The sequence below is a fragment of the Stomoxys calcitrans genome, chromosome 5 (assembly GCF_963082655.1).
Source record: "Stomoxys calcitrans chromosome 5, idStoCalc2.1, whole genome shotgun sequence".
In the NCBI taxonomy this organism is placed as follows: domain Eukaryota; kingdom Metazoa; phylum Arthropoda; class Insecta; order Diptera; family Muscidae; genus Stomoxys; species Stomoxys calcitrans.
The window spans coordinates 7384035-7408902 of record NC_081556.1 but is presented as its reverse complement, the minus strand read 5'-3'; the positions used below and the strand labels follow the sequence as shown (position 1 = coordinate 7408902).

Below are 24868 nucleotides of genomic sequence, written 5' to 3'. Positions count from 1 at the left end.
TGCTAACGTCAAATGCCAATGTAAACAGTCAACAGTCATCATTATCATCGTCATTGTCATTAAGGGGACCCCGTAACGACTACATCAGCTTCCAAGTCCCTGGTGTAGGAGTAATTTTACACTACTAACCTAACCAACATCATTTGGTATAGCCCATCACATTTCTGATCCAACTATTTGTGCTACTGCTTCTGCCACCACCGCCTATCATTCGCAAACCATAAGAAGAAAAAAAAACAGCTAATTTAGTTGTTGCTTTTATTTTATTCAATCCTTCCTTGCCCATTATCCTTAGAGACTCATCAGGTATCTTTTTCCCAGCATAATTTTGTCCATTTCATTTCTCTGGGCCTTTGTTCAGCGAAACGAACGCGTCAACCGAACCGAATGAAAAAGCCAAATGCCAATGCAAATGGAAAAAAAACAAAACACAGAGAGGCAACGCCAGCATCAACGGCATTACGGAAATTTATTTGCTGTAGTTATCATCATGGTTGTTGTGCTTTTTTTTAGAATTTTGTTTTGTTCCCTTTTTTACACTGGGAAATGGGAATAGTTTAATGAGATCGCATTGCACCAAAGGGAAGCTCACTGTTGGTGTTAATTTGAATTTGCGAAAAGCATTTAATGAAAATGTTCAAATTGAAAATCCAAAAGGGGGAGTTTACAGCAAGAGAAAGAGAGAGAGAGAGAGAGACAGAGAGAGTTTAGAACATCCACAGCAACAGTAAAACCAGCAACAAGGTTTACTTGAAACAGCAAGCTGTTAAGTTATCAATTTCACTAAAACTATGAGACTCCTAAGTAATTTAATGGACATTTAAAGTCATTAGGGGATTTCCAAAGATCTTCGGCTATGTTATAACATCACCCGAAAGGAGAATCCCAGCAAAAGCCCTTAGGCTTAGCTACAATTGGTCTGCTTTTTTTTAACAATTTGGCTGATTCCCAGGCTTAAGGCCAAAACAGAGTGAGCGCGTTGAGCTTTGGTTTTGAGCGTCGCGTTGCAAAAATGCAACTCTGCATAAAAATTCCACAATAGCAATGCGAAAAAGTTGCCAACTTCGACGCCCCGATGCATTATTTAGGTGAGGTCATGCGAACAGACGAGTAGAATGTTTTTATACCCTCCACCATAGGATGGGAGTATACTTATTTCGTCTTCTGTTTGTAACAACTCGAAATATGCGTCTGAGACCCCATAAAGTATTGGGATTGGATTTTTTAAAAGAAAGTAACTGCATTTTTAATAAAACTTAGAATGAACTTTAATCAAATATACTTTTTTTACACTTTTTTTCTAAAGCAAGCTAAAAGTAACAGCTGATAACTGACAGAAGAAAGAATGCAATTACAGAGTCACAAGCTGTGAAAAAATTTGTCAACGCCGACTATATGACAAATCCGTAATTACTTTTTGGGCAACCCAATATATATATTCTTGATCGTCATTTTAAGTCGATCTAGCCATTTCCGTCCATCTGTCCGTCCGTCCGTCCGTCTGTCTGTCGAAAGCACGCTAACTTTCGAAGGAGTAAAGCTGGCCGCTTGAAATTTTTCACAAATACTTTTTATTAGTGTAGGTCGGTTGGGATTGTAAAAGGGCCAAATCGGTTCATGTTTTGATAAAGCTGCCATATAAAGCCTCTAGATGGCGCAATTCTCGTCCGATTTGACGGAAATTTTGCACGCGGTGTTTTGGTATCACTTCCAGCAACTACTCTAAATATGATTCAAATCGGTCCATGTTTTGATATAGCTGCCATATAAACCGATCATGGGTCTTGACTTCTTGAGCCTATAGAGGGCGCACTTCTCGTTCGATTTGACTGAAATTTTGCACGTAGTTTTTTGGTGTCCTTTCCAACAACTGTATTAAGTATGATTCAAATCTGTTCATAATCTGGTATAGCTGTCATAGAAACCGAATGTCATATAAATGAATTCGTCATACACAAACCGAACAAGTAAAAGTGTGCTAAGTTCGGCTGGGCCGAATCTTATATACCATCCATCATGGATCGCATTTGTCGAGTTCTTTGCGCGGTATCTCTTTATAGGCAAAAAAAGAATAATGAATAAGAATTGTTATGCTATTGGAGCTATATCAAGTTATAGTCCGATTCGGATTATAAATGAATTGAATGTTGAAGACCGTAGTAGAAGTCATTGAGTTATATTTTAGTCCATTCGGATAGGGAAATTGCGACTTGTAGGGGCTCAAGAATAATAATCGGTAGAACGTTTTATTTGGGAGCTGTATAAGTCTATAGATCGATTCAGACCATATTGGACACGTATGTTAAAGATCATAGGAGAAGCCATTGTACAAAATTTCATCCAAATCGATAAGTATTGCTCGCTCTAGAGGCTTAAGAAGTCAATATCCAAGATCGGTTTATATGGCAGCTATATCAGGTTATGTACCGATGTAAACCATATTTGGCACAGTTGTTGAAAGTCATAACAGAACACTATATGCAAAATTTGAGCCAAATCGGATGAGAATTTCGCCCTCTAGAGGCCGAAGAAGTGAAGATACCAGATCGGTTTATATAGCAGCTATATCAAGTTATGTACCGATTTAAACCATATTTGGCAAAGTTGCTGCAAGTCATAACAGAACACTGTATGCAAAATTTGAGCCAAATCGGATGAGAATTACGCCCTCTAGTGGCTCAATAAGTCAATATCCAAGATCGGTTTATATGCCAGCTATATCAGGTTATGGACCGATTTGAACCATATTGGGCACATTTATTAAATGTCATAACAGACCATTATATGCAAAATTTCAGCCAAATCGAATGAGAATTGCGCCCTCTAGTGGTTCAATAAGTCAATATCCAAGATCGGTTTATATGGCAGCTATATCAGGTTATGGACCGATTTGAACCATACATAGCATAATTGTTGAAAGTCATTACAAAACACATCATGCTAAATCTCAGCCAAATCGGATAAAAATTGTGCCCTCTAGAGGCAAAAGAAGTCAAGTTACCAGATCGGTTTATATGGCAGCTATATCAGGTTATGTACCGATTTAAACCATATTTGGCAAAGGTATATGGCAGCTATATCAGGTTATGTACCGATTTAAACCATATTTGGCACAGGTATTGAAAGTCATAACAGAACACTATATGCAAAATTTCAGCCGAATCAGATAAAAATTGCGCTCTGTAGTGGTTCAATAAGTCAATATCCAAGATCGGCTTATATGGCAGCTATATCAGATTATAGACCGATCTGAACCATACTCAGAACAGTTCTTGGTAGTCATAGCAAAACACCTCATACAAAATTTGAGCCAAATCGGATGAGAATTACGCCCTCTAGTGGCTCAATAAGTCAATATCCAAGATCGGTTTATATGAAAGCTCCTGATATAGCTTATGGACCGATTTGAACCGCACTTAACACAGTTGTTGAAAATCATAACAAAACACCTCATGCAAAATTTCGGCCAAATCGGATAAGAATCGCGCCCTCTAGTGACTCAAGAAGTCAAGATCCAAGATCGGTTTATATGGCAGCTATATCAAAACATGAACCGATACAGCCCATTAACAAGTCCAACCTACCTACAATAATAAGAAGTACTTCAAGCGGCTAGCTTTACTCCTTGAAAAGTTAGCGTTCTTTCGACAGACCGATGGACGAACGGACGGACATGGCTAGATCGACTTAAAATGACATGACGATCAAGAATACATATACTTTATGGAGTCTCAGAGGAATATTTCGAGGAGTTACAAACAGAATGACGAAATTAGTATACCCCCATCCTAAGGTGGAGGGTATAAAAATACGAAAAAATTGTGGAAAGACTAAGCAGTAACCCACTCTTCTTTTTTTTAACCTTCTTTGGCTAAGGGTCGCTACCGGCACATGCAAGTATGTAGCTACCGCAACAACAGCATTTAGACATTTACTCTTTATGTCCTTATGACATAAGACTTATGTTGACCCAGTTAAAAATCAAGTACTCGACATTAGCGAGCCGAAATTTAAAGAAGCAAATGCAGCAACCTTTCCAATTATTTAGTCTTTTCTGAAACCTTTACATACCGGCCAACCACGCCAACTACTTCTGGTTGTTGTCAATAATATAGAGTTACCACATCCATTAAAATGTATGCGAAAACTTTGAAAGGTTAAAGGCTGGTACTATGTTAACGTTGAAAATTAATATTTTCGCGATAACTTTTTGTAGATATAGATATTCAAGCGAAACAACTTGCTGATTTCATTTAGTAGGAAAATCCCTAATTGTGGCTGGTACTATAGCTGTGTTTTATTTTAGTACTATACGGTGCAGTACAATGAAATTTGTATGAAAATTAAATCGAACAAGACAACAAGTTCTAAAATAAATTAAGCTGAGTATTCTGTTTAGCTTCTTAGGCGGAATGCTGTCAAACTCTATATAAAAAAACCATAACACACACAAACAACGAAAAATGGCGCGAACTATTCGGTTGCCCAAAAAGTAATTGCGGATTTTTAAAAAGAAAGTAAATGCATTTTTAATAAAACTTAGAATGAACTTTAATCAAATATACTTTTTTTATACTTTTTTTCTTAATTAAGCTAAAAGTAACAGCTGATAACTGAATGCAGTTACAGAGTCACAAGCTGTGAAAAAATTTGTCAACGCCGACTATATGAAAAATCCGAAATTACTTTTTGGGCAACCCATTAGTAACATACACAAAATCAGAGTTGCGCTAATCACTGATTTTGACAGATTGTGCACTCAATATTTTGTTGTTGGGCAACTACCACTACCTACAAATATATATATATATATATATCTTGATATTAACCCAGGTAGTGACCAGCAAACAGATGAGTACAATTTTGTGCACTATCTGTCAACGAATTTTAATAACGTTCGGTTGGGTGTGTGCATTTTAGTTAAGAAGCATAACACACACAAAAAACGAAAAATAGCTCGAACTGTTAGCAAATTCGAAATCTGGTTTGCACTAAATGCTGACTTTGACAGATAGTGCACTCATATTTTTGTTGTTGGCCAACTGCTCCTACCTGTTAAATTTATCTTGGTACTACTAAAGATATATTCATTTACAGGTAGATACATTCATTTACAACAACAAACTATCTGACAAAATCAGTGATTAGTGCAACTCTCATTTTGAATTTGTTTGTGTGAGTTATGGTTCTTAACTATACTACACACACCAAACCAAAACTTGCACTTCGCGAGAAAAAATTGTACTCAGCTGTTTACGGTACACAACCTGGTAATTATCTTATGGTACTACTTCTGCGGAATTTGTTCGCACTTTCTTCGTCAAGATTTTTTATAATGCATTTTGACAGTTGTTTGGGCGAAAATTCGAAGTCAGTACTAGGCTTATGTGAGAAAAATTAGCGACACGACGCTGCATCAATACAAATTTCGCTTTAATTTATTGCAAATGTATTTAATTGATCACGAACTGCGTCATAAGCAACTCTAGGGGTGTTTTATAGCGGATTTATCGCTTAGTTTGCATCAAGGAGGATTTAAAAAGGTGGTCTCACACGAATTGCCATTAACAGCTGGTCAGGTTTGACTAAGATGACAGATTTTTGTTTGCATTCTCTTTGTTGTTATCTTTTCTCTCGCATATTCTCTGCTCATGCACGCATACGTATACACACACTCGCACAAATGTTTTTGCGTGTGTTGGCAAATATACGATCAGCTTGATGACAAGATGCCAGGTTGCACCATATGATTTGTGATTGTGTTTAAGTGTTTCGTCATGAGTTTGTATGGAGAAAAGTGTAATCCCCGATTATCTAAGCGGCTAATCTTATAGCCGCTTATTATAGCTTGTTCTGGTTTTCAAATTCGAATGCTTTGCCTATATTTTCGAAGTTTTCTTCTTTTTTTCTGGTTTAAAATCACTTGAAGATTATCTTACAATATAGAAATTTAATTAGTGTATGTATTCCAACATAGATATTGCAACGTTAGCCAGATATAAGGCACTGAAAATCTGTCGTTTTGCGTTTCCGAAAACCGGAACAGGCCTTATAGTGTCATCATTCAATTTAAATGAAAACTTATTTACACAAATTTTATTTGTGCAAAATAGCTTAGGATTTTAATATAATCACATATATGAACTGCGAAAATCATAATACCCAGCATTTGTTCTTGTGCGTTTAATAAACTAGTGATCTGGCAACGTGTAAACAACTCTCACACGTATTGACAGACACATGATAATCATACGCCAAAATTTAGGTTATACCCTTACAAACCAGACCCCATATGTTTTTAAACTTTTATCTTGCATTTGATCTCTATGACGTTCCGGCGCGTCATTTACAATAGCATTTCAAGCTGCAATCAACACTTGAAGTTGGTTTATTTCAAACCACGTGAAGTACATCGTTGTGTTGCTATAAAGTCCAAAATGTCCCTGAACGAAGCGAAAAAAATAGCTGCTTATCGGGCTGTGGATGAGTGGGTGAAGAACAATACCGCTGTGGGCATAGGCAGCGGTTCAACTGTGGTCTTTGCCGTTGATAGACTGGCTCAACGTGTAAAAGAGGAAAAGTTGGAAGTTGTGTGTGTTCCCACTAGCTTTCAAGCACGCCAACTGATTGTGGAGAATGGTTTGGTCTTGGGCGATCTCGACCGTAATCCTCAACTAAATGTAGCCATAGATGGAGCCGATGAAGTGGACAAAGACATGGTGTTAATAAAAGGCGGAGGTGGCTGTTTGTTGCAAGAGAAAATAGTGGCTTCCTGTGCTGAGCGACTCATAATTATCGCTGACTACACGAAAAACTCACATAAATTGGGTGAACAATATAAAAAAGGAGTTCCCATAGAGGTAGTGCCCTTAGCCTATGTGCCCATACGTGAAAAAATACAAAAACAATTTGGGGGTGAATTGAAATTGCGTATGGCTGTTGCTAAAGCGGGACCTTGTGTAACAGGTAATTGGTAATTTCTTTCGTGTTTTCAAATATTCCTCAGTGGTCATTCCTTTTCCCCCCAGACAATGGCAATTTTATATTGGATTGGAATTTCCCTCAGGATGTAAATTTCCATTGGTCCGATGTAAATAGAGATCTTCTAATGATACCCGGGGTGGTGGAGACTGGCTTGTTTGTCAATATGGCCCAAAAAGCATATTTTGGCATGGCTGATGGTTCGGTCAAGACACAAGACAAATAAACACCACAAGCTGTTTCTGTGAGACATAAGCTTGCCTATATATAAGAAAAACAATTTTTTGAATTCAAGAAAATAAATGTTCCCTTATTTTTTTACAAGTTTTTGCAAATGTAAATGTTGAAAATAAACTTCTTATCATTGTTGTTGTAGCCATATGTCTATAAGAGGTGGCGTGAGCAAGCTTGTTCCCATCCAAAGGACCGATCGCCTCGGGAACATGATGCTCATTGATTATTTAAAGTCGCCTTGTCATATCGATCATTATAGCCCAGCCTCTCACACCGTTTGATACCGCTGATTGTCCGCGACTGCAATTGCAGCTACTCCATATGGAGCATTCCACTATCCGCAACCTGTGGATGCGCCCGGCAGCTCGCAGCTAAGCTTCTAGTGATAACAATGAACATCACATAGATCGGAGCTCAAAGTTCCAGCCTGTGCGGTGTTCATTATTATCCCGTACAGTGATATCAATGACCATGACAGGCTAACGTGGCGAACAAGCTAGCAGGTCCAGCTATGATGAAGGACACCAAGATTCCAATCCCGGCGTGGACATAAAGGACATTTTCAGACGCGGTTACCCCCTTGCTAATGCTGGCTACAATTCTGAGGCACCTTGCCATGTTAGAACTTCTCTACCAAGTGGTATTGCTATGCGGCATGCCGTTAAGACTCGGCATAAAACAGGAGACCCCTTCTTATCACTGAGCTTAAACTTCAATCTGACTGGACTCATTGATATGAGAGAGGTATCCCCTTATCCTTAGGTATCCTTAACGGAATGTTCATGGATTAGTAGTATCCATGGCCATGAACATGTATGTGCCAATCGCCTTTCCAATAAGTTGTTTTGCCATAGACGTATGACAACCACATGCCTTACCATTCAGTTTCTGAGGATGAAACCCACGCAGTAAAGAATGCAAAATGTAATTTCATTTAACTTTCCTATGGGTATCCCACGCTCCCGTTAAAAATGTGTGTTTTGGTTTACTTTTCTTTTTCATAAATATCTTTTTTTTTTTGCTTACAAGTCTTTTGGATTCGTGGTAAATCTAATTCGAAAATATAAAAAAAATAACTATCAATACCTCACTCTTGCTAAAGCTCTTCTAGTGATTTGATCAAATTCAAAAAGATTTTTTATTACGACCCGGCATAATACTGTCTTTTAAATAGTTAAACAGTGAAAGTAGACCTTGTTTCTTGCCACGCGAGAAATAATTGCTAACAACATCTTGATTGGCGGCCAAATGGCTGTCGTTAATAGTGGTGGGCAAAACATTATCGTTTGCACTCAATGATACAAACAAAGCAAATGGCACCATCCATAAGCAGATTGTAAAATAGGCTAAAATCTAAAAAGAAATAATCGGTGAAAAATATACAACGAATTGCATTAAACTTCAATAGTGCTTTACCTGTGTAAAGGGGTAGTATACTGATGTAAAATATTGGAAAGCCAATAAATGATTAGCTATCAGACACACGACAGTACCAATGAAGGGCAGCGATAAAAATCGAATAAACGGAAAACTGCTCATTATGGACAGATGCAGGAACTGAGTAATAAATCCCATTATTATGATGCTCCATGGCAACTCATCGCAGAATATAAACATAACGTAAACAAACATGGTAAAACTAATCATCATGAGAATCATTTTTCGCGCTGCACTCGTGTACTCTTCCACCAATTCAGCTATGTAGTACAGACCAGCGGCTGCATGCAATTAATAGACGCATGGAATTAGTGATGTACTCTCCTCTTTATTGCCTTTCACTTACCAATTGATATGGTTACAAATATAATTTGTAATACTAGTGCAATCCAACTTAAAATGTACATAAACCCCATGATGTTGCTTGTTGCCAGACGCCGCGCCCCTTCCTTTACTAAATATTCTATAGCAAGCAACCACACCAAATGCTGTTTGTGTTTCACTTCCTTTTTGCCCAATATATATTGTATGACGTTCTTATTGCAGCTGATAGATTTACATAACACTATATTTATTAATATGTTAAAAATTCGTTCTGTTTGGTTTTGTTTGAAAACAAGTAGTGCCTAATACAATTAATAATCGCGGTGGTGCGGTGTAAATAACTGAAACGTCATCATCAGCTGGTGCCAGAGTTGTCACACCACGTTTCTTGTAATATGAAAAATACGAACTTGTACCTAACATCTTGCGTACACTCAGGGTTCACCTAAATGGTAATGAAATATGATCATACGCTGTGTTTTACTTTAGTCTTATCCAGTGCTAGCAATATATTTTCATTTACAGGTAGTGTCACACGGTGAAACAATTAAAGGTGTTCTCATTTGTACAACAACCACAAATCCGCCATCAAGCTGTATACGTGTGCGTACATGAGCAGAAAATATGCAAAAAAGAAGATATCAACAAAGAAAATGCAAAGAAAAATCTGACACCTTAATACCGTCAAACCTGGCCGGCTGCAAACAGCTGTTCGCGTGAGACCACTTTTTTAAATCCATCTTGGAATGAATGTTAAAAGAGAACAATTTGACATCCTCAATGCAAAGTACTGCCAAAATTAAAAAAAAATGTATGTCGGCTGATCGCTCAACTTAACCTTGTTCTGTGAATCGTGTCTGGTCGTGTCTGATCGCAACTTATACCATGTTCAACATATTCACCCTTAAGGCCAAAACAGAATGAGCGCAATGAGGAGCGTCGTGTTGAAAAATGCAACTCTACAAACAAATACCAAAAAATTAACAGGCACAAGTTAAAAAATTTTTAACTTTGTCGACTTATAACACTGTTTACATATGGCAGCACTGAATGACATTCTTTTCAATCATCAAAGTTGAAAGTTTTTAACTTAACCGCGTTGCATTTGTGGGATTTGTGTGCAGAGTTGCGACACTCAAAAACAAAGCTCAACGCGCTCATTCTGGGCTTTAGGGCTTTAAACCCCGTTTATACTACTAATTAAATCCGGATTTAAGGATCTCGTCAGGTAATTTTATAAAGGGAAAACAGATGATCGGGCAATTAAATCCGGATTTAATGAGCAGTGTAAACGGGGTTTTAGAGTTAGAGCTATTCTACTTTCGGAAGTCACGGAAATTTTTAATTGTTCCGCGAGCGGAATTTGAAAGCAACCAAATGTTTTTGTTTCTATGTCAAAACACGTTTTTTTAATCTGCATTTATTGTTTTCTCTTTTTAATTTATTTCTTCGCATACAGAAAAAAAGAAAAAAACGTACCATTAATACCAATAAAACATACAAAAATGATGCCGGTAATTTTCCGCCTGTTTCTAGCTAACGTTTCGCCGACGCTTTTTTTTTTATACAGAGTTTGATAGCATTACGCTCGAAAAGCTGAACACAATACTCATCTTTATTCCCGTCGTCGAAGGCGAAACTCGACAGCAGTCGTAGTCGAAGAGAATTTCACATCCATAGTATTCTTTTTCTTATTCGCCTTCGATAGTTCCATAAAAGAAAAATGTTGTAAATAAAAAAATTATATAAAAGTAGGTTCCATAGTCTTTCGAAAAATAGGCGCGATGTAGTTTAGAATACAATTAACTTTTATATTGATCTCATTCGTCAGATTTGGAAGTCGAATTCGAAAACGAAAACAAAAATGAAAACGAATTTTCGTCGTCGACAACCATAAACCATTTTTGACATTCGACGACGCCATCGCCAACCGGAATAAGTGGGACTGTGCCCTACGTTTGTGTAATTTTAAAAATACGCATTATCTTTTTGATAATAGCTCACAAAAAAAAAGTTTTAAGTATAGACGCACAATATCGTTGACCATTTTAATTGTTGAGTGTTGTGAATCGCCAAACGTTGACGAACATTGTACGTTTGACGTATCATGTTAGGTTACACAAACCCATAAATTTCACAACAGGAAAAAGCGAAAAACAGCGTGCGACAAAAAGCCGAAAGAGATTGTATTGCAATTAATTAAGGCCTAAAACAATATAATTTAAACATATAAACATAACTAAAATAATCAATTTTGTTGTAACATCTAAAAATAATAACAAAATGATGTTGGTTATAACATCTAACATTTAGTGATAGGAAATTACGGAAATCGAAAACGTGCCGAGATTGGTATGAAAGAAAAGCAAAGCCATCGAATGTTGCAAAAAAATACGAAATAAATTGGCTGATAAAAGAAATGGTCCGCAGTGAATTGAATAAATGAGAGTGTTTTAATGATAAAGCGGTAGGCTGTGGAAAATTAAGGTTTCAGAAAACATACAGAGTGTCCTGCAGGTGCAGGATTTAAAGGCTTTAAAAGAATCGAACGATATAAAACAGTGGAAAATTTTAGTATATTTTTTTTAGTGAGTGTTAGGTTAGAAACGAATTGATCCCCTGAAAACGAGAGTGACTGCCTGTCTACTATAACGGAAGAAACAAAAACAAAAATGCCAAACAATACAGATGAATTACCTACAGCGGCGCAAGGAGGACAAATACAAGACAACGAAAGCAGCACAAGTAATGAGCAATCAAACAACAACAACAATAATAATAATCACAATGTACAGCCAGCCATAGCAATCGAAGTTGGTGTCCGGGAGGAGGGGCCATCATTGCCTATGGCAAACGGCGTAAATGGCATTGGAGAGCAACAGGCGGAAGATCAAAGTATGGAAGTCGATGGAGATGCACAAAATGCCGACCAACCAGCAGTAGCAAATGGAAATGATTCGGATGATGAGGCAGGGGCAGGCGACAATGCTCCTGCTGCCATTAATGAGCCTTTCTATGGATTTGAAGAGTCTGAACCTAACTTGGAAGAAAAGGATATGCCTCAAGTTCTACAATTTTGGGAATCTAAACACACGCAATCCGGTTTTGATCCAGTGCCAGCATTGAAAAGGTAATCACCACAATCAATAAAGGGTTAATTAATTTCTTTTGTTCTTACTTTGCTCGGCTACAAAGTTAGCAGCGAATGTGTTTGTGCGTGTTTCTAAAATTGTTGTTGGATGCTTTTGTCGCAGAAAAAAAAAACTAAATGTTGACAATAACAGACAAGTGGCTAATATCTAAAATATCAACATTAGATGTTGTGAAAGTTTCATTGATCTAAGTCCATTTGAGTAATACTTAACCAAAAAAAAATACTTGATTGATCTTTGTAGTCTTTGACCACTACCTACGTATGTTGTTTAGATTTAATGTGAATCCCATATGATCTTTATTGGTTTATGAATCGCTCGGAGGGATTAGGGTCATAAAGTTTGGATGTTCGATATACCCCATTCTTAAAAAGACTTTATTTGAGCCCGATATTCTCAGGGTGATTTTGGGAGCGGGAAGGGCCTAAGGGTTGTGTGAACCTTCAGAAACGTGGTCCCAAAAGTGGGTATCAATTTCGTGCTCTACTCCCAAATGCTTTTCATTTGAGCCCCATATTGCCATGGGCGGTAAATATGTATGTGCGATTTAGGCCCTGAAAAAATATCAGCATCGTGCTCTATTTTCAAATACCATTCATTTAATCCTCATATTGCAACTAGTTTAAGGGGAGTTTATGGAATGAGGTGTTCCCCAAAAACGTCACCCCAAAATTGTTTATCAAATTCGCTTTCTAATCTCAAATACCATGGTTGGTAAATTTGTCGTCTTTGGAGGTTGTTGTTGTTGTAACCCTATTTTCATGTGGCGGCAACGATCTTCCAATGGTTTTGTCGAATAGAATACGAATTTGCAAAAACATGTGCGAAACTTGGACCCGGGAAGGATTTACGGGGTCTTGAGAATTTTGAACCCTGTTAACGTAGGTAATATGGGTATCAAATGAAAGGTATTGACGAGCAGAATACAAATTATCCAAAACTTGGACCCGGGAAGGATCTAGGGGGTCTTGAGAATTTTGAACCCTGTTAAAAATGTACTTGGTAAAAATGTGCCTGTTTTTTTGCTGATCCTCAAAAAATTGGGCCATTTTTTTTTGAAAATTTTTTCTTTTTCTTAGAGATCTTTTGGAGCTTGATTAATTTTATTGCATTTCTATCGTAATCTACTCTTTCATACTTTTCATTTGATACGCATTTTGTCTATGTTAACAGTGTTCAAAATTCTCAAGACCCAGTAGGTCTTCCCGGGTTCAATTTTTGGGGATATTTTTTGCATATTCATAATCTACTTCTTAATACATTTGATAGCCATATTGCCTGGGGTTTGCGGGCTTCAAAATTCTCAAGACCACCTCGTCTTGCATACTCGTAATCTACTTGGCAATACCATTCATTTGATACCCATATTGTCTATGTCGGAGCACTTCCCGCAGAGGGGGCGGTTTTGACCCTTATGGGGTGTCTAGGGTTTTTTGTACATGGGTTCAACCCACATCTTTTACCAAGTTTCACCGAAATCGGAGGTCGATTAATATATCAGATTTATGGGTGTTTTGGGAGCTGGGATGGTTCCGGAAAATGATTGGTCCCCTAATTGAATATCGGTTAGGTTTTCTACTCGTAAATACATTTCATTTGAGTCCCATATTGTCGTGATTGGTCTATATATATATTTGGTGGGTTTGGGGGTAGTGCGGCCCCTCTAGGCACCCAGCCCAAAATTTGGATACCAAATTTTTGTTTTTATGTTGCTATTAGAGAGCACAAAATTTTTCGCTTAAACCGCACCAATCATCTCCGAGATATGTCGTTTCTGATAATTAGGGTAAGGGGGGAGTGTTCCCCCCCATTCCCCTCCCACCCTTTTATAAATCGTCTGAATTAGCTTCTCGCGATTTTTTTATCTTCATTCCTGATGCGCTTAAAATTGTATTGAGTTTTGGTATTCGATGTTTTATTTTAAGTGGAAAATTTTCACAACACCAAACCCAATTCTCACCTGGCTTATATGACGATTTGTACTTAGTATGACGAATATGACTAACTAAACTTATATTGTTTTTTTTTTGCTTCTACAGGCTAGCCGAAATTTTTGAAAAGGAAAAAGAAATTTACATGCGTAAAGATCCCGATCCATTCGATGAACGTCATCCATACCGCACTGACCCTAGTTGTCAGTTTGGTTTTTTGCTAAAACAACTTTTTCGCAAGGATATATTCATGAAAAAGGTAAGGTGACAGTAAAGTGAGGTTTCTTGATGATAATTTCTAACAAATGGTTCTCCTCTTCCAACAGCTGGTTAAAGATTATTTGCGGGACAATTATTTTACCCGTCAAAATATTCAAAAAAGCTCCTATGAGTTAAACATATTGGCTTTACGTCTTATACTGGTCATTTTGCCAGGCCTAGAGACTTCAGCTGTGTTTCAGGTGGAATTTGATAATCTAATCAATCGCATCTACAGCTGGGCCGAGGACAGCATAGAGCCTTTACAAAGTTATGCTACTGGTCTTTTGGCTGCCGCCATGGAAGTAACCGATATTGCAGTGACATTTAGAGAGTTGAATACAAGGCTGGTGCCGAAAATGATAAAACGCTTGCATATGCTGCAAGCCATACATAAAAGTAATTAGTAGTCTTTAAGTAGTGGTAAAAGTTTTTCTAAATGTTTTTTTTTATTGCAGCAATTCTTCAACCAACGGGGACTAACGATTGCATTTCTGCCAACAACTCCATTGACAGTGAAGCTGGTCTTAATAACTCGTCGTCTAATGCAGGTGGTGGGATGGAGCGTATATTGCCCTCATGGATGGCTGGTTCAGCGCCACAATCTCCCCAACGTTTAGACGATAGCACAGCAAGCGGCCGCTGCCAAAACACTAGTGCTTTGGACACCTTTGTGAACTCTTCAAATTTGTCGGCATTATTGGAAAATAGTCGTGATGCTTTTCCCACTGGTAGTGCTGGACGTTACTATAAGAAAATGTACATACCCATACATCCACCATCGGCGGAAACCAGTCAAATGTTAATCTTGCGCTATCTCACCACAATGGGCGAATATCAGGAGTTTTTGGGTTTAATCTTTGAGCACAATGCTATGCAATTGATATTTGGCTATATAGAGAATTTGGATAGACGTGATACCTGTTTAGCTTTTGAGGCTTTAAAGTACTTAGCATCGCTTTTGTGTCATAAAAAGTTTGCACTGGATTTCATTACAAATGGAGGTTTGGAGGTAAGTCCGAAAAACTTTGAGAATATATTGAGGAATTATTAAAATGTCCCATGGCAGCCGGGTTGTACGTACCGGATTGACCCGATGGAGTCCTTCATCGGCAAGGCCGCCGCCTCAGTGTACAACAACAACAATAACTAAAATGTTGTTTCAAGAGAGCTGATCTAAGGTTAGGTTGTACACAAAAGCTCTAGCGCTATAGGAAGACTAATAGTAGTTCTCTCTACTATCAGCCATTTCGCTCTGAGTTTCCATATAATCTGACTGGGTGGACTTGGCATAAACGCCGGAAGGTCTGAGTTGGTACTTTCCACCAGGGCTCAAAAGCAGGGTGTTTTTAGGGGACCTGTCCTCGAGAGGATAAAGCTGCCGCTGATTGGGGGCCAAGTATCTGACTTGGGAAGAAGGTCAGAAGGTGGCTGAATTCGCCGTAGTCTTGTTGAAACTGATTAGGAATGATTTTGGGGGTCGCGGCATTGTTATATGCCGCGGTGATAAATTATCTACCAGATCCTTCGTCGTGGGGGATTGGACGGACACGGATGGGTCCAAATTAGATGAGCCCCGGTCCCGGGGTAGGATTCTTCAGAGAATTTCTTGTAATTAGGTAGTCATATATGCTTCTAGACTCTCTAGGGAGGCCGCCGTAGCGCAGAGGTTAGGATATCCGCCTATGACAATAAGAAAGACAAATTTTAGTGGTGGTTATCGTCTCCTAATGCTGGCGACATTTGTGAGGTACATCGCCACGTAAAAACATCTCCCTAAAGATTTGTCGCACTGCATTACGCTATTGGTCCATTATCATAGAGCTTAAACTAGAATCGGACAGCACTCATTGTAATGGAATGTTTATGGGCAAATTTGCATTTTGCATATGCCTCTAGACGTGTGTAGCCTCTTTCAGGCGGATAAGTTTGCGGCACTAAAAACTATATCGATGCAGGAGCAATCCCTTCCGTTTTCGTTTGACTGCCTTGCATTGCCTTTATCTGTATTTTTCGTATTCATTAGGTCTTTGAGTGAAAGGTGCCTTCAAGATTAACCATAAAATCGTTGGGTCTTAATTTTTTAGTTTCCAGTCTTTATTTTATGTCCTAAACAAGTTTCGATTTTTTTTATTTCAGCGTCTACTAAAAGTTCCTCGGCCAAGTATAGCCGCCACAGGTGTTTCCATTACCTTATACTATTTAGCTTATTCCGAAGATGCCATGGAGCGTATATGCACAATGCCTAAAACTATCATAAGCGAATTGGTGAGATATGCCTTGTGGATCTTGGGGCATTCCTATGATTCAGGCAAATGTCATGCTACCATGTTTTTTGGTCTAAGCTTTCAATTCAAAGTTATGTTGGATGAGTTTGATGCCCAAGATGGTTTAAGAAAACTTTACAATGTGGTAAGTAGACAGACTTATGGAATAACCCATAAAAGTTTGAAGTTTTTTTTGCCTCTGTCTTCCAGATATCGGTCTTGAAAATCCTTAACCCCTCAAATAACGATGATGATAACAACGAGCTTAACGAAGATGTGGAATGTGCGTCGCGTCAAATTGTGCGACACGTCTGTGTTGCTCTCAAACGCTACATGGAATCTCATCTCTTCTATAAGTACAACAATTTCATGTGCCAACAGTTTCCTGTGTCCAGCGAATTTAACCGCAATATCACCAAGGCCACCAAGTCCACGGTGGAACAAATTAATGAGCAGATAAGAATTCTGCAGGAGAATACTTCGGTTCGTGCTCACTGGGCTCCGGTGGATCAATTATTGAAATTGGGAGGCATAACATTATTGCTGAAAATCATTGCCTTCTCTTATGATTGGAATAATAGTGGACGGTCGGAGACGGTGCGTTCGGCACTGGATGTTCTATCCATATGCTGTGTTATACCGCGAGTGTATGCAGCCTATTGTGATGTCTTGGAATTGCCAGCGATTGTTACCACCTCAGGAATCTATTCAATATTGGGCGCTGCTGCTGGTGATATTGTGCCCGATGCTGATGTGCAAAAGTCTGCCCTGGCGGTTCTATGCAATTGTGTGTGCTCTCCTATAGCCAGAGTAAGTCAATGAAGCATGATATTATAATGCCCATTACCCATTTGCTTTCTTATTGCCTTTTACCCATTGCAGAAAGAACCCAACTCACTGATGAAATGTTTCGGCTCCTCCAAGAAAACTAAGCACAACAACAAATACAGTGAGGAACTGGTAGAAAAGGTTTGGGAATCGGTTTGCTCCAACAATGGCATTATAGTTTTATTATCGCTAATGCAAATTAAGACTCCCATCACAGATAGCGATTGTATACGCGGCATGGCTTGTAGAGCTCTGGCCGGTTTGGCACGTTGGGAACGTGTTAAACAAATCATAGGCAAACTACCTCTCTTTGCCAGTGGACAAATCCAGACGCTAATGCGTGATCCCATACTTCAAGAGAAACGTGCTGAGCATGTCATTTTTCAGAAATATGCTTTGGAATTGTTGGAACAGGTCTCGGGCAAAACTAAACCGTTTAGCCATCAGCTAGATCCCTCGCTGGCCAATATACATAAGGCAAATGTTATAGCCCAAACTAAGATCCAATATAATGAACAACAATTGTATCAATTGATTTATGAGCATCTAGAGTCCAAAGGTCTATCACAAGCGGCACAAATGTTACAAAAGGAAGCTGGTCTTCAAATGCCCTCCCAAACCATGAAAAGTTTCCACCAGTCACCGTTCGATTATAATGTCTTGCCCACTAGCTCCATAGCTCGCAATCGCTTGAGATCAAGAATGCAAGACGTCAATCAGGCCATAAATTGCGCCTCGAGCACAAATGCAGCTACCACACCTTCGGCTGCGTTTAATTCGGGGGCAAAGGATGCGTTGAATGACAGCTTCTCAGATGATCAGACAATGAATACCATAACTCCAATTAAATTGGTAAAGAAGACTGAAAAGTTGCCCACAACACTGCCCTCATCCACAGCCAGCGCAAGCAGTGCAAGTTCGGCGGCCAAATCTTTACAAAAACAAATCTCTGTGACTGAAGCCAATAATATAATGGACATTAATTCACCACCACCGTTTGCGAACAGTATAACATTGAGCACAATTGTCACCGAATATCTTACCAATCAGCATGCGCTATGCAATAATCCCATGACAACGTGTCCACAATTTGATTTGTTAACGCCCCACAAATGCCCAGATCCCAAGCCCAACCGAATTCTGGGAGATAATATGAACGTAACCACCAGATTCTTCCGATCCCAGGCTGGATACAATGCTCGCAGGCTAAATCGTCGTTTTGTTCATTCACATTTTGCGCCCTGGAAGACGATACGCTCGAATGACTACAACGATGTCATATTCTCCTCATGTCACATTGTGCCCAACTCGGATATTCTGTTGGCGGGCACACATCAGGGCGAGGCTAAGGTTTTCAATATGAATCATGGCACAGAAATGTTTTCGGGACGTTGCCACAGCTACATCATCGATTCCATACTATCAAATAGGACGGGTGATTTGGTGTTGACCTCGGTATCTTGGCGTACTCCCCTTAGTGTGTTGTGGTCCATAAAGGATAATGATTTTGTGTCCAAAATAGATTTTATTGATGAGTTCTATTGTGAGTTTAGCAAGCTGAACCAGGATAAAGTTATAGGAACACTATCGGATGTAAGTTTGCACAAAACTGAGCAGGGGTTAGAAATTTTTGTAATGGTTTTCGTTGTTACAGGCCTGCACGATATATGACATTTGCACGGGTCAGAAGATATCCACCTTTACACCAATTCTGGGAAATCAGTATACCAAAAATCGTGCCACCTTTTGTCCAACAGACGAATTGGTCTTATCAAGTATGCTTAAAAATTCTATTTCAGAAGCTCTTTGTTAGATTTTGTTGTTATTTTACAGGTGGTGTCTTATGGGATGTACGTTCAGGCAAAGAGATACACAAATTTGATAAATTGAATCAATCCTTATCAGGAGTCTTCCATCCAAATGGTCTAGAGGTGAGTGAACTTGCAATATTTTGTAATCAATAGCACCAAAGTGTTTTACTGATTGTGTTGTAATTGTATTGTTTATAGATCATTTCCAACACCGAAGTCTGGGATTTACGCACATTTCATTTGCTGCAAACAGTTCCTGTTCTCGATCAGTGTTTGATAAAATTCTCACCCTTGCATGTGATGTACGGCATACGTCTGGAAATGGATAATCGCTCGGATTACGATGACAACACCAGCTACGATACCAGTTTTAAGGTGTTGGATGCCTATGACTACTCATCGATATCAACAATAGATGCTAAGCGCAGTCTTTTTGACCTGAGTGTCAGTGGTAACGGCAGCCTGATAGCATTGGTGGAGGATCAACCCTCTTACGAGTCGAAACCGGAAACATATGTGAAAATTTATTGTGTGGGCATGAAGAAAACTGAACAGGATGACGAGGTGTGTCCAATGGAAGAGGATAATATAACTAGCAATGGCTCTGCCCATCGCAACTTGTCGAGATTGCATGAACATTTTGGTACAAGCGGCACCATGGGCAGAGCTATTGCTAGACAGGGTGGCTCATTAAGCCTATTCGCAACGACGGCTGCCAGTGGCAATGGCGGCGTCGGTGATCATGCTGTGCCGCGCCCCAGGGCTGCTGGCGGCGTTAACGATGCCGATGCTGGAGGAGGAGGTGGTGGTGGTGGTAATGGTGGTATTATTGTTCAAGGAGTGGCAGCCGCAGCAGAAGCTGCTAGAAATGGTAATGTAAATGGCGGCAACAACTTTGGCATTCGTTGGAATCGTAATAATATCGAAATAATACCTCCCTACCTGATGGGACATGCGCCGCGACGGCCACATCAAATACAACCACAACCTCAAATGCGCATCAATAATCATCATCACCATCCTGCTCAGCAAAATCGAGCCATCAATAATCAATCTGGCAATATAAATCGTGACGCCGGCCTAAGGGCTGCACCAACTGCACCAGCAGCACAAGGGCGTGGCGGCGCAGCAGCACCACCACCAGCGAATAATGTTAATAATGGTCTCAATGAAGATTTGTTTGATTTGGATGATATAGCAATAAATTTATTGTCTCTGCTTGTAGGAAGATGAGTGTGAGGAGTCCGATGAGGACAATTCAGATAGCGATGATGATTCAAACAATGGTAAGTACACACATATTACTTGTCGAATTAGTAAAAAAGCAAAAACACCAACGGGTCAGTTCTTTGTTTCGTCACTCATTGTCATTTCTATACACAGAAAAATTCGATTAAAAATTTAATTGAAAAAAAAATTTTTTCAATTAAAAAATTATTTGATTTAATAATTTTTTAATTAAATATGTTTTTGCAATTTTTAATTAAAAAATTAATTGATTCAAATAAATTTTTAACTGCATCTGAAAGAATTTTCAAAAGCAATCGTGATTCACTTTTGTTTTAATTTTGAATTAAAAAATGTGTTGAATCAATCATTTTATAATTGAATCAAAAAATGTTTGAATTACACAGAAACAAAAAATCGTGAACATTTTTCAATTAAAAATTTTATTCTAAATTAAAAAAATATTTTTTAATTGACTCCTGATTTCTTTTTCAATTACGATCGTGATTGAAGTTTAGGAAATTTTCAATTAAAAAATTATTTGATTTAATAATTTTTTTGATTAAACCATAACTTTTTCAAATACCATCCGTGATTCAAATAAATATGCATTATACCATTTATATGCTTATTTCGATCCGAAATAAGTTAAGTATTGTGTCTAGAAATTTAAAAAGGTAGTCGAAAAACTTTTTGGGGAAGTTTAATCCTCTATATATAGAACATATTTATCAATATTTCGAGCAGCTAGATTTTTTTTTACATAGAAAATAAAAAATGTTCAGATTCAATTTAAAAAAATTATTGAATCAATTAATTTTTAGTTGAAAATGTCAACAATTTCATTCACGATCGTACACAGAAACAAATAACGAATAAAAGTCGGTTTGAATCACGAACTTAATTGGTCCAATTAATTTTTTTAATTGAAACTGCTTCAATCACGAAAGTGATAATATCAATCACAATTTTTGAAAAGGTGATTGCAAAAAAATTCAATTAAAAAATTGCATATTCAATTAAAAAAATGATTAAAAATTTTTGAAATTTCCAATTACTTTTTAAATTGATCCAATTTTTAAAATGAATGAATTTTTATAAATTCATTTAATTTTTTAATTGATCAAATTAAAAAATTATTGAAATTTTCGAAATATCCAATTAATTTTTTAATTGGATCAATTTTAAATTTAATTGAATATATTCAAATATTAACATTTTTGCGAAAAGCGCGCTCTTGTTTAATTGATAAAGATTATATTTTCAATCACATATTATAATGCAATTTTTTAAGATTTAAATAAAAAATTAATGTTTCAATTAATTTTTTAATTAAAAAATTTAAAAAATTTCATCACGCTGGTATTTGAAAAATTTCAGTTTCAATTATAAAAATAATTGAATCAATTAATTTTTTAATTAAAATGACAAAATTTTCGGTCACGATCGTAATTGAAAAAAGTAAAAAGTTCAGTTTTAATTAAAAAAATAATTGTATCAATTAAATTTTTATTTGAAAATTGCCAAATCAGTCAATCAACATCGTAATTGAAAAAAATCCGGATTCAATAAAAAATGATTGATTCAATTAATTGTTTAATTGAAAACAATTTCATTTTCAATTAAATTTTTATTAAAAAATAAAAAAAAATTAAAATATGAAGTTCAATAAAAAAAATGATTGATTCAATAAAATTTTTAATTGAAAATTTCCTAAATTTCAATCACGTTCGTAATAGAAAAAGAACGAATACAATTAAAAAATGATTGATTCAATTAATTTTTTAATTGAGAGCATTATTATTTTTTAATAAAGAGCATTTTTTATTTTCAATTAAATATTTAATTTAATATTGAATTTCAATTAATTTTTTAATTGAGGGCATTTTTACTTTCTATTAAATTTTTAATTAAACAATTTTTCGTGATATTTTTGTTCTATGTAGGGTGACTTTAAATCATATGTTTTTACTAAAAAAATTTATTAAGACTTTAGAAAACAAACCATCATTGATTGTGTTTTCTTATGAGTCGATTAAGGATTGTAACCCAACTTTATTTGCATTGCCAACGGGCAAATTTGTAAAAAGAAATATCAATTTCTATGTTTACCCTTATTCCCGTTGTTGAACACAATTTTGACAAGATTGGTCAATAAAGTCGAGAGTCAAGAGAAAATCCTACCGAACAAATTTCAGGAGAATTAGGTTACAAATGATTATTTTATTGCATTATTACTGCAAATCGGACGAACATCTACATGGGAGCCATATCCAAGTCTGAACCGACTCCCCACCTCTAATGTTGGGAGTCATAAGAAAATCCTTCCTGCCAAATTTCGAGAAAATCGGTTCTTAAATGACCACCTTACTGCAGTATTACCGCAAATCGGACGAACATGTATATGGGAGCTATATCTAAATCTGAACCGATTTTTTCCAATTTCAATAGGCTTCGTCTCTAGGCCGAAAAACATGTCCATACCAAATTTGAAGACGATCGGATAAAAATTGCGACCTGTAGTTTGTACATAAATTAACATGGACAGACAGACAGACGTCGTACATGGATAAATCGAATCAGAAAGTGATTCTGAGTCGATCAGTATATTTTTCAATTGGTCTATCTCTCTTCCTTTTGGGTGTTATAAACAATTAATTATAACAAAAGTTATAATACCCCGTACCACGGTAGTGGTGTAAGGTATAAATTGGTTTCATACTCTTTCGATAAACAGGCCCGATATAGTTTAGAATGCAATAAACTTTTATATGGATCGTTTCCGTCAAATTACCTGATACCAAAAATGTAAACGAATTTTCGTCTTCGACAACCATAGTACCAATTTGTAATATCGCCATCGCCAACCGGAATAAGGGGTATTAAATTGGGCTCTAAAACAATGATATTAAATGCACCTAACAAAAATTTCCAACTTTTGCTAAATGTCATGGTTTCATCTCTTGTCAACGCAACTAGTTTTCAATTACAATCCATAATCGACCCATTCGGTTTCTTTTTGGTAAAATAACGATTTTCCCCCGGTTGAAAATGCAGTCAACCGAAAAAAAATCCATCAGTTCACATAGAAAAAAATTGCAAAACAACAACTCACATGTGAAAAGTTTTGCCAAGGCATATTTAATACGCCTTGAGTTTTCCTTTACACCCTATAAGGAAATTAAAGAACAGACCCGCAAATTTCTGAGTGTGTGTACGTTTTTTTTTGTCTATTGACACGGCCAATAATTTTCAGTGTTTGATATAATTCCTGATGATAATATGCGCCGCCGACGACGCCGTGGAAACAACGACGCAGAAGATGATGATGATGATGCGGAAGATGATGATGACGATGATGATGATGACGACGATGACGGTGATGATGATGACGATGACGACGACGATGATGATGACGATGATGACAACTGGATCGATATCGTGGATGATGATGAAGTCCAGCAACATTTTGCATTTTTGGAATAATGGAAAATATCGATTTCTATTAATCGATAAATGTATTGAATCATAAAATGTCATAGTCTGTCTTAAGGTGCATGCGAATGTTTGATCACAGCAGCAGCAGCAGCAGCCCACCAGCCAAACCAGCAAATCCGTCGAAATCAACCTACTCTTCCCTTCATGGTCTCTTCGGCAGCTTGCTGCCGCCATTGTTTAAAGGCTTAATTTGTCAGACTCTACAAAACAAAAAGTCTGTTTCCCCCCTCCCAATATAAGCTGCCTGTCCTCCTAAGAAAGCAAATTTAGGACAAGGCACGCCCAACACGAATTTGTTTTGTTTTCCTACGGCAACAAAACAAGTCATTCATCTAAAATGCATTGCTGTTTTAGAATATTTTTTTATATGCTTTATTTTTTTTATGTAGCTTAGTAGTAAGTACCTATCTACATCTACGATTTATTATTAAATTTCATCTATTTGTTATATATTTACCTTTTTCTTTGTAAAGATTTGTAAAAACGAAACCCCGCAAAAGGCTATTATTTTTCTCGTTTCAATTTCTCTCTCTTGTTTTTGCAAGTTTTTTGTTATACCCTAAGTTATACCCTAAATCCCCTAAGACACTATAAGGTATTTCTTTAAAAATTTAATTATATAAATATTTGTTCCAATTACCAGTCCAAGTAATTTCCTATACAAAACAAGAAAACTAAAACAAAAGAAAATTCTAAAAAAAAACACATTTTGTCTAACAAAAAGAAAACTCACACACACACAAGTACACTATATCAATTATCTTGAACGTATGTATATGTAATTTAAAAGAATTTATGTAAGTATGAAAAAAAAAAGTTTAAACAAAAAAATTAAAAATGTATAACAAAAAATTGTATAACAATTTACTTGCATTTTTACAAATTCAAAATAAAAAAAGAGAAAGGAAAAAAACTAGTAA

The 24868-nt window shown here is 37.1% G+C and overlaps 3 protein-coding genes across 3 annotated transcripts; 2 read left to right on the top strand and 1 right to left on the bottom strand.

Annotated features, from left to right (window-relative positions):
* Window positions 1-6295: 6295 nt before the first annotated feature.
* On the top strand, window positions 6296-7322 carry LOC106091750 (ribose-5-phosphate isomerase). The gene is made up of 2 exons (XM_013258391.2): window positions 6296-6966; window positions 7029-7322. Exons 1-2 carry the CDS (start codon window positions 6327-6329, stop codon window positions 7205-7207), a joined length of 819 nt encoding a protein of 272 aa, XP_013113845.2. The 5' UTR covers window positions 6296-6326; the 3' UTR covers window positions 7208-7322.
* A 984-nt stretch (window positions 7323-8306) lies between these two features.
* LOC106091751 (protein TEX261) lies at window positions 8307-9329 on the bottom strand. The gene is made up of 3 exons (XM_013258393.2): window positions 8999-9329; window positions 8632-8933; window positions 8307-8568 (listed from the first exon to the last, which is right to left on the bottom strand). Exons 1-3 carry the CDS (start codon window positions 9066-9068, stop codon window positions 8341-8343), a joined length of 600 nt encoding a protein of 199 aa, XP_013113847.1. The 5' UTR covers window positions 9069-9329; the 3' UTR covers window positions 8307-8340.
* Window positions 9330-11122: 1793 nt separating this feature from the next.
* On the top strand, window positions 11123-24868 carry LOC106091758 (protein mahjong). The gene is made up of 12 exons (XM_013258401.2): window positions 11123-12106; window positions 14168-14318; window positions 14386-14716; window positions 14776-15329; window positions 16457-16729; window positions 16795-17394; window positions 17467-19005; window positions 19067-19187; window positions 19246-19343; window positions 19422-19787; window positions 20449-20509; window positions 23707-24868. Exons 1-12 carry the CDS (start codon window positions 11649-11651, stop codon window positions 23934-23936), a joined length of 4782 nt encoding a protein of 1593 aa, XP_013113855.2. The 5' UTR covers window positions 11123-11648; the 3' UTR covers window positions 23937-24868.

What these genes read in the sequence shown, in the direction of transcription:
- LOC106091751 (XM_013258393.2), bottom strand. Translation starts at nt 9,068, where the DNA reads ATGGGGTTTATGTACATTTTAAGTTGGATTGCACTAGTATTACAAATT. An exon ending in ATTTGTAACCATATCAATTG is followed by an intron (nt 8,934 to 8,998) that starts GTAAGTGAAAGG and finishes AATTGCATGCAG; the next exon opens with CCGCTGGTCTGTACTACATA. An exon ending in TATACTACCCCTTTACACAG is followed by an intron (nt 8,569 to 8,631) that starts GTAAAGCACTAT and finishes ATTTCTTTTTAG; the next exon opens with ATTTTAGCCTATTTTACAAT.
- LOC106091750 (XM_013258391.2), top strand. Translation starts at nt 6,327, where the DNA reads ATGACGTTCCGGCGCGTCATTTACAATAGCATTTCAAGCTGCAATCAA. An exon ending in AGCGGGACCTTGTGTAACAG is followed by an intron (nt 6,967 to 7,028) that starts GTAATTGGTAAT and finishes TTTTCCCCCCAG; the next exon opens with ACAATGGCAATTTTATATTG.
- LOC106091758 (XM_013258401.2), top strand. Translation starts at nt 11,649, where the DNA reads ATGCCAAACAATACAGATGAATTACCTACAGCGGCGCAAGGAGGACAA. An exon ending in CCAGTGCCAGCATTGAAAAG is followed by an intron (nt 12,107 to 14,167) that starts GTAATCACCACA and finishes TTGCTTCTACAG; the next exon opens with GCTAGCCGAAATTTTTGAAA. An exon ending in TAAGAAAACTTTACAATGTG is followed by an intron (nt 16,730 to 16,794) that starts GTAAGTAGACAG and finishes TCTGTCTTCCAG; the next exon opens with ATATCGGTCTTGAAAATCCT.